The sequence below is a fragment of the Triticum aestivum genome, chromosome 5D (genome assembly GCF_018294505.1).
Source record: "Triticum aestivum cultivar Chinese Spring chromosome 5D, IWGSC CS RefSeq v2.1, whole genome shotgun sequence".
In the NCBI taxonomy this organism is placed as follows: Eukaryota; Viridiplantae; Streptophyta; class Magnoliopsida; order Poales; family Poaceae; genus Triticum; species Triticum aestivum.
The window spans coordinates 488830085-488839502 of record NC_057808.1 but is presented as its reverse complement, the minus strand read 5'-3'; the positions used below and the strand labels follow the sequence as shown (position 1 = coordinate 488839502).

Below are 9418 nucleotides of genomic sequence, written 5' to 3'. Positions count from 1 at the left end.
TTTTCAGACTATTATCGCATCCTGGATACAACGACTTTTTGTGATCCTCTAACATGCGATCCAAATTCTCCCTCTCCTTGTCAGTTTCGCAGCGTCTCCGTGCATCAGCAATGGTCCGACCAAGATCATCAGCGGGCTCATCATGTGCCTCTTCTTCACCTTCACCTAACCCTTCCCCACCTTCAGCATCATCCTCCATGAAAGTATCACCGAAATGATCATGATAGTTGTCATCGATATCATCCCCTTCTTCATCTTCTTCCATTCTAACCCCTCTTTCTCCATGCTTGGTCCAACAATTATAGCTTCGCATGAAACCGTGCCGAAGCAGGTGCATGTGAACGTCTCTTGAGGAGGAGTAACCCTTCTGATTCTTACAGACAGCACATGGACAGATAATAAAACCTCGCTGCTTGTTCGCATTTGCCACTACGAGGAAATCTTTCAAACCCGTAGTGAACTCGCCGGGGAGTCGGGGACCGTACATCCATTGCCGATTCATCTGCATTATTATTATATAAAGTATATAATTAACCATCATGCATTTGTTAAACTAACTAGCTAGAAATAATACAAATTAAACAATGAACTACACACATGCATATTTTATCAATGACACATAAAAGGTTCAAGTTGCTAACCGCGATCGCGGAGGAAAAATAAATGAGAAAGCTCAAGTGTGGCTCGAACACTTCATATCATGTTTGTTTCATGCTCTCGGGCATTTTATTGAACACCTTGTGTGCATAGGAGGAACCAAAAGCAAACCCACCACCCCCTTCTGAATTGTGGCTAAGTGAAGTGAGCTGAGTCCTATATATAGGGATGGGCCTTTAGTCCCGGTTGGCCTGGCCAACCGCGACTAAAGGCCTTCGGGCCAGCCTGAGGACCTTTAGTCCCGGGTGGCCAGGCCAACCGGGACTAAAGCCCCTCCCGTCCGCCAGCTGTCGACCGAGCGCGCTGGGCCCAGATAGTTGGTCGCGGGTCTCCTCCCGAACCGCGACTAAAGACCCCTTTTGTCGCGGTTCGATTATTTTAGGGACTAATGGGGACGTATGGAAGCCTCTGTTTCTACTAGTGTTCATTCTCATGGATCGCTTTTCAACGTGCCCATCAGATCGCCCAGAGAGTTGTGAGAAGAGAGATGAACTTGTCTCTGCTCAACGTATTGCAAAGTCCATGCAGCCATAGCTTCGGATCAGGCGTCTCGTCGCCATAGACCGGCAACAGTGAGTCATCATCGTCGTCTCAGAGAGACCACACGCTCTTCGACATGTTGCAATCAAGGAGGGCGTGTCTCCATGTGTCATTTGCTGCATGGCATATCGGACAGACTGCATCCTCCGTCATGTGTCGCCGTTGACGCACTTGGCCCGTCGGCAAGGACGCGCGCTAGTCTCCTTGCAAAGATGCATAGCTTGGCGGGAACCTGGACACTCCATAATTTCTTCCAGTGTTTCTCCTGTTGGTCTGTGTCCGAAACCTCTATCCCTCCGCAGAGCCACTTCTTTCGCCTGATCCTTGTCTCAATTACCATCCTGTTATGCTTGTCTGCAACTACATTGGTAAAACTCACCACGTCATAGGAATTATGGAGAGAGACTGTGGCCCACATATCTATCTGGCTAGAATTTTAATATATATTTTTATTTTATTTTAGGAATAGTGTTCAATAAAAAAATTAACCATTAGTCCTCGCAAGAATACACGTACTTTAAATTATAATGAAATATAAGACAACATTTGCCCTCGAATGGAAGTTGTTTGCTGGATAATATGCCAGTGGATCCACAACGTGTGGCACACACAAAAATAAAATTGAATCGATAAGAATAGAATATCGCAACCATTGTTGAATGCTCCTCCTAAATTTGTTAAAGCATTCTCTCTCAGTCACTCTTGACATATCTTGTCTCTATACATATTTTTTTTTACTCAAGCCAGTTTTTCTTACAAATAGCTAATTCCAGCAACTAAATTTCATAATTGTTTTGATTTTAGGATTATAAGGAAAATATATGGTGTTTGTGGCACCCTGCCCGGGCGATGGTTTTCATACCTACTCCAGATAGAGCGAAACTAACTCTGTAACAACCTACCACGCGAATACCTCCATGTGGTGGTTTTGAATGCGTTTTGAGTTGATGCAAAATTTGACCATCCGAGGCCTTCTGTTGGGTGGTAAGGTCTCACTTGAACATTATTAAAAAAACAAGTCTCACGGGAACAAATTTTGTATAGTAGGAACTTAAGATTTATTTTAGGAAACTAATGATTCTAAAAACCTAGGAATAGGAAAAGGAAAGGTACATGACATGAGGGGGCACAAATCTTCGTGTAAGACTCACCACGTCATATGATAAAATCTTGAACAATGCTAGACTAATCATTGTCCGCAACTACATCAAAAAGGTTTCCTCAACTAGTAGGGATTTTTTTTGTAGATTATGAACAATCGATTCCTCTTAAATGGATCACTATTTTCCAAGAGTTCTCACATTGCTCACATTTGATTTTATCCAATATTTGCGCAGTCTGCTTATTTAATTTCTAGAGAAAAGTATGTTTTTTGGTTCCTCAAGTTCCCCAAATTTATAGACTCGGTCCCTTAAGAATTTTTGGTACACATTTGGTCCTTCAAGTCTCAAAACCAAGTAAGTTTAGTCCAAAACCAAAATTTGACCACTTTGACCGGGTTTGACCGTACGGATGTTAACCGGGTTTGATCGGATGGACAGTAAATTAAAAAAATCTTACCATCCAACATGCTTAGATGTGCAAGGTGCATGCTAATTTTGGTGGTCTTTTGACACTCGAGGAGCCCATGAAAAAAATCGACTCTAGGTGAACAGAAAATTCAAAAAAAAAGCAAGAAATAAAAAAATTCTGAAATATTTTGGGGTTCAATATGCCCCGGTGCGCAAGGCGCATGCAATTTTTCTTCATCTTTGGACATTCGAGGAGCTTGTGGCCAAATAAAATTGCCCACAAAAAATAGCAAAAAAATTGTATTTTTTGGGTAGAGCTCGTCGGATGTCATTTCACAACGAAACTTTGTACGCATGTAGCCCACCCAAGTATCTTGGGTGCCAAAAAAATCATATATTTTTATTTTTTTTCCTATTTGATTCGAATTTACTGTTCACCCAGAGTAGATTTTGTTTTTTGCCACGAGCTCCTCGAGTGTGGAAAGACCGCGAAAATTCACATGCACCTTGTGCATGTAAGCATATTGGATGGCAAAAAAAATCAAAGTTTGCTGAATTTATTCGAATTTACTGTTCAGCCGGTCAAAATCTGGGCGGCCAAAACTATCAAAGTGGTCAAAATCTGGTTTTGGACTAAACTTACCCGGTTTTGAGACTTGAAGCACCAATTATGTACCAAAAAATCTTGAGGGACTAAGTCTACACTTTTAGGGAACTTGAGGGACCAAAAACATACTTTTCTCTAATTTATATTATTGCAAAAAAAATGGTCGTTAGTTGTAGAGCTATCGTGATTTGAGGGATTCTTGCAACTTCCATATGGGGGCAAGGCTAATGCGGAGACAAGGCACAAGGCGAGGATCTAATGTGGCACCGCCATGTGGTTGAGAGAGAGTGAGAGAGTAGGGTTGTCGCCAGTGGAAAGAGAGATGGCTGTGGCTCACCATGTTTGTGAAGGGAGGGGGCGGTGGTGACCGGGTAGAGTGAGTTGTTGCCTATGGACTTGGGGGAGAAGCATTTTGGAGAAGAGAAACTTGTGGTGGGTGAGACGATAAAGAGAGGGAAACAATGTGTGCTAGTACACTTTGGATATTATAGGAGTGTGAAGATAGTTTAATTGCAGTGTGCTGATATGTAATACACCTTCTGTGAATCATGAAGTTTCTTATCTCTAAAATTTAACGATGATACAATGTAAATATATCATGTAAATACATAGAAATACCGCATACCTACTGGGACAACCCTTGAATATCGAGACACGCTAAATGGCACATGACACTTGAAATGCAAAATATACAACGTGAACACAAATACTTCACATAAAAGCAACTGAGTGATCTAGCGACTGGATCAAACATGAAGAGCGCGCCACCGTCAAAATTACATAAGAGTGTGAAGATGTTTTTGTTGCAGGTTATTGATGTGAAATACACGTTCCACGAATCTTGAAGTTTTTTATCCCTCCAATATAACAGTGATAGAATATAAATACAACATTAAATACATAGAAATACTGCATATGTACTGGGACAACCCTAAAAGTCACTAACTGACATTTGATACTTGAAATGCAAAACATACAACGCGAACACAAATATTTCACACAGGAGCAGGCTAGTGATCTAGCACTGGATCAAACACGAAGAGCGCTGAGCGCAACACCGTCAATGCAACGCCATGCACATGGCACACCTATGCTGATGGAGGCGGCGCCAGGAACGGCATAGGCACGTTGACGGTTGGGATAGAAGGCATCGGCGGCAGTGTCAGCTTGGGCATGGAAGGAATGGCGGGCATCGTTGGCACCGTCACCTTGGGCACAACGACAGCAGGCATCGGCGCCATGGTCACCTTGGGCATGATGATGGATGGCATCGGAGGCATGGTCACCTTGGGCACGGAAGGAACAGCAGGCATAGGAGGCAGTGTCACCTGCGGCACGATCACCGTGGGCACCGGCGGCATTGCTGGCACTGTCACGGCCGGAACCGTTGGCACAGCCGGCATCGGTGGCAGGGTCGGCATGGTAGGCAGGGCCGGGAGGCCAGGGACAGCAGCCGCAGCGGGTGGGGCAGCCGCCGGGGTGGTGTCGGCCAAGTGGCGTGCGCCGTGGCACGTGTGGCCTCCGAGGAGTGTGCACGCCATGATCACCGCCAACAAGCTCGCATTGGAAGCCATTGCTCAGTGCTAGCTAGTACTAGTTTCTTTGAGATTGTTTAGCGTAGTGCGTTGATTGCAAGGCTGCTCTTGCTCTGTTGCGAGTTGGGATGCATGAACATGGGTCAATACCAGGCAATATATAGCCCTTAACCAAGGAATTTAGATCGGTTGTTGGCCAGACTCACATTGTAGTGGCCAACACGTGTTTCTCTAGTAGTCTAGCTACGGTTGGTAATCGAAGTGCCGTGTTTCAACAACAGAAGGGAAATGTTTGTTCGATCAGCCGAGGAAGACCGGAAAGTGGATGCACCTGCATGGCTCGAATTTTCTCCGTATTGGTGTGGAGCTGGTGGTGCATGGCTCCAATTTTCTGCTCCTTTACACCCGGCGGTTCCTGCGCGTCAACGGCTCTACAAGCTTATCTTCTGATTTCGCCCGGAGCTCCGCCGCCGTGTGTCGTACTTCTTTGTGCTTGTCTCAGCGTCACACCCTCTGTCCCCGTTACAAGTGGTGATCCAAACATCAAAGTGAGCCGGTCCATTCATCAGGATTGGCCGATTGGGTCACCTCAGAAACAACCAGTTTGCTTATATAAAATAAAAACAAGCGGTGACCCATGCATTTACGCGGCTGAATTTTCTACATGATTTTTTATATTTGAAGGCTATGTTTTGATTAGTCTTGTTTAGGTGGCTTGTACTTTGAGTAAATGAGACACGCACTACCATGCCAAAAAAAAACTGACGCGATCATCCCGGACTGTGGCCCATGAACGAGAAGAAGCACCCTTGGTGTTTGTGGGGAGCAGCTAGTTAACGAGCGCTCCTTCGGGAGCCTCACAACGATCAGCGTCATTTGGCGCGCTCTCAGCCGCCCGCCACGTGACGCGCTCTGGGCGCGCTCCCTTCAGATTTGTTTTTTTATTTTTCGCACGTGTTTTCAGCTTCTTAAACGGCTTTTTCGGTTTTTTTACGTTTCGGCTTTCCACCGGTCTTCCTTAACTTTTGAACCAAAAAAATCAATAAAAAATTGTGCGCAGAAAAACCTGTTTTCTTTTTGTTCGCGAGAAGCACGGTTTTGCTTCCGCCAGAGTCACGGCCGTGCCTCTTGGAATGAAAAAAAACGTGTTTTTTGTTTTTTTTCTTTCATGAGAGGCACGGTTTTGCTTCCGCGAGAGGCACGGTTGTGCTTTCACGAGAGTCACGGCCTTGCCTCTCGGAAACAAAAAAATAAGAGTTTTCTGTTTTTTCCTTCCGCGAGAGGCACGGTTTTGCTTCCGCGAGAGGCACGGTTGTGCTTTTGTGCCTCTCCTAGAAACGAAAAAAACGCGTTTTCTATTTTTATCCCTTCCGAGAGAGGCACGGTTTTACTTCCGCGAGAGGCACGGTTGTGCTTTCGCGAGAGGCACGGCCGCGCCTCTTGGAAACGGAAAAATAACGCGTTTTCTTGATTTTTTTCGCGAGAGGAACGGTTTTGTTTCCGCGAGAGGCATGGTTGTGCTTCCGCGAGAGGCACGGCCGTGCCTCTCGGAAACAGAAAAATAAAAGAGTTTTCTGTTTTTTCGCTTCCGCGAAAGCCACGGTTTTGCTTCCGCGAGAGGCACGATTGTGCTTTCGTAGGAGGCACAACGGTGCCTCTCTCAGAAACGAAAAAAAAGTGTTTTCTGTTTTTATCCCTTCCGAGAGAGGCACGGTTTTGCTTCCGCGAGAGGCACGGTTGTGCTTCTGCGAGAGGCACGACCGTGCCTCTCGGAAACGGAAAAGTAACGCGTTTTCTGGGTTTTTTCGCGAGAGGAACAGTTTTGTTTCCGCGAGAGGCACGGCCGTGCCTCCTCGGAAACGAAAAAAATGCGTTTTTTTTCCTTTCGCGAGAGGCACGGTTTTGCTTCTACGTACGGTTGTGATTTCGCGAGAGGCACGGGCGTGCCTCTTTCGAAAAGGGAAAAAACCCGTACACCCGGTTCGGTTTTTTCATCCGGTTTTTTCTTGAAAAAGTTTGTCAAAACCTATCAATATGGGATCTAGTTTTGAAGATCTCGACGCGAGGAATCCAACGGTGAAACGGTTCGAGATTTGGACGCATGGTTTAAGAGATAAAACGTTGTAAATAAACGGATCTACAAAAGAAAGGGATAACTCCCAGGTTGCGACAATTGACGCACATGCAGCGCACCACTTATTGCAACTTGGAAGGTGTGAGTGATCTTTGCATTGAGTACTCCTCAATTAGTGATTTCGGTGTTCGTGTTCAATGGGTTAGAATGACCGTTGCACATGGGCCATTGTTGTCGTTCTACAGTGGCATCATGTTTTCCCAACTGTTAGAGCGGCTAGTCAATGTGCACAATAATGAGTTAGTGGCATTGGTATGACCCTTTAAAAAAAAGTTTTAAAAAGACAAAAGTTGCACACAATGTACACATAAGTTGTGCTTTTTATAATATGCAAGAATAAACATATAATAGTGAAATAATATTAGTATTATGGTCCCTTAAAGAAATGAATAAAATAAGATATAACTAAAAGTAAACTAAAACAAAAAAATAAAGTTTTCTAGGAAAGAATGATACCATTTAAGAAAAAATAAACAAAACAATTAAAATAAAATAAAAATAATAAAGTGTTATAGGGAAGATTGGAACCCTTTAAAAAGATAAAAAGAAAAAAAACGCACACAAGTTTGGACTGAAATTACACTTTTTTTAATATGCAAAAAGTAAGCATATAATAGTGCAATTTTCGCACTCTAATGTAATTTAAACAAATGTTGCATGGTACTTGCATGTATACTTTGTTACACGCATAATGATAATAATAATATTTTCCAAGAAAATATGGAGTACTAGCATTTGTCTTACCCGCTAGGAAGAAAGGAGGGAAATAATAAAATAATGGTAAAATTGGCATACAATTTAAAAATAAATTGCACTTTTTATAGTATGCAAGAATGAGAATACAGTAGTAAAATGGGGCTTGCACACAAGTTTGCACTGGAATTGCACTTTTCTAATATGCAAAAAATAAGAATATAATAGTGCAATTGTTGCACTCTACTATAAATTTAAATACATGGTGTACAGTACTTGTGTGTATCCTTACTTACACACACAAACATAATAACATTTTCTAAGAAAAAATTGAAGTACTGGCACTGGTCTTACCCTCTAAGAGGAAAGAAAGGAAAAAAAACAATGGGGATGCGTTGCAGCGTTCGGGTGAGGAGTTGGCACTAGCTGCAGCCTTTCTCGTCTGACGCCATGTGTTGAGAGTACTCTACCATGGAGTGGATGGGACACGGAAGGGAAATGACATCCGCCTCAGGCTTTTCGAAGAAGAAAAACAGTGTAGAGATAAGCGTGACGAGTGTTATTCGACGATCTTTTCTCGCGTATAAGAGAGAGAGGCGTCTAGAGAGAGAGAGAGAAGAAACCCGAAAATAAAATATCTAAAATTTGACACGAAAGTCTAGTAAACTTGAGCTGATAAAACATGGACAACAACATTGACTATGCCTAGCGAGACAAAAGGAAACACTAATCCACAGGCAGTCTTGGGATTTCTGGACCAACAAACACACACCAAGAAGCGTTCACCACCGCACGCTGCCGAAGCTGAACCAAACACGAGTTCAAGCGACTAGTACTTGTTACAGAGCAACCCCAAAATGAACGCGGATTTATAAAGCACAGGTTTCTGGACATCTCTTATCCATACCTTTCAATACCGCTTTGAGATCCGTACGACACAATTAACTTCCAACACAAATTTTTCTTTTTTTTGTTCCTTCAAAACAAAACGACATATGAACCTTAAACTTTGCAGGACAACAAAACATTCTTACTAAAATATGAGAAAAAAATTCAGATTTTTTTGTCGGACATAAATATACAAAATGAGATTTTTTTAGTAAAAAACATTATTTTTTTGTATATATGATCCATGAAAAAATCTGAAAGTTTTTTCCCAAATTCTAGTTAGAATGTTTTGTTGTCCTACAAAGTTTCAAGTTCATATGTTGTTCTATTTAGGAGAAACAAAAAAGACAAAAATTACTCGTACGAATCGCGATGTAAAAATGAATGGCAAGATAAGGGGGTGTAGGAAAGCCTATGCTTTCTCAAATGTTAACTGAGGCGCCTCCGCCATTGCCGTGCTGCGCGCACGTTCATCAGCGCAAGGGGAAATGTTCAGACTTCGGAGATCCGAACAAGAAACAGTAGGGGCAAGAGATCTATCGAAATGAAAAATTACCAGCAAGTTGTGCATGTGTATGACCCGAGCCTGGCCGTTGGATGACACCGCATCTGCCTGTGCCTGAGCGCCGCAGGTGGAAGAACAAGCAGAAACATGAGGGGCAAGAGATTGTTGATGCTATGTATGTACATATCCCTCACAAGAAAGGAGAGAAATAAATTGGCAGAGGTTATATATACGAGTTAATTGCACAGAAGTACCACAATTGGGGCATCACATGCAGATTAGTATCACGATTGCTAATTTTTGCGTGTCAGTACCAACATTGGTTCAGGTTTTGCAAAAAAGGCTAAA

General features: G+C 43.1%; 1 protein-coding gene across 1 annotated transcript; it reads right to left on the bottom strand.

The window, feature by feature from the left end:
• Nucleotides 1-4212: 4212 nt before the first annotated feature.
• On the bottom strand, nt 4213-4973 carry LOC123125657 (protein PELPK1-like). Its single transcript, XM_044546121.1, has one exon. It carries the CDS (start codon nt 4887-4889, stop codon nt 4404-4406), a length of 486 nt encoding a protein of 161 aa, XP_044402056.1. The 5' UTR covers nt 4890-4973; the 3' UTR covers nt 4213-4403.
• Nucleotides 4974-9418: the final 4445 nt, after the last annotated feature.

Bases quoted from the DNA above. Each gene is read 5' to 3' on its own strand.
- LOC123125657 (XM_044546121.1), bottom strand. From the start codon at position 4,889: ATGGCTTCCAATGCGAGCTTGTTGGCGGTGATCATGGCGTGCACACTC.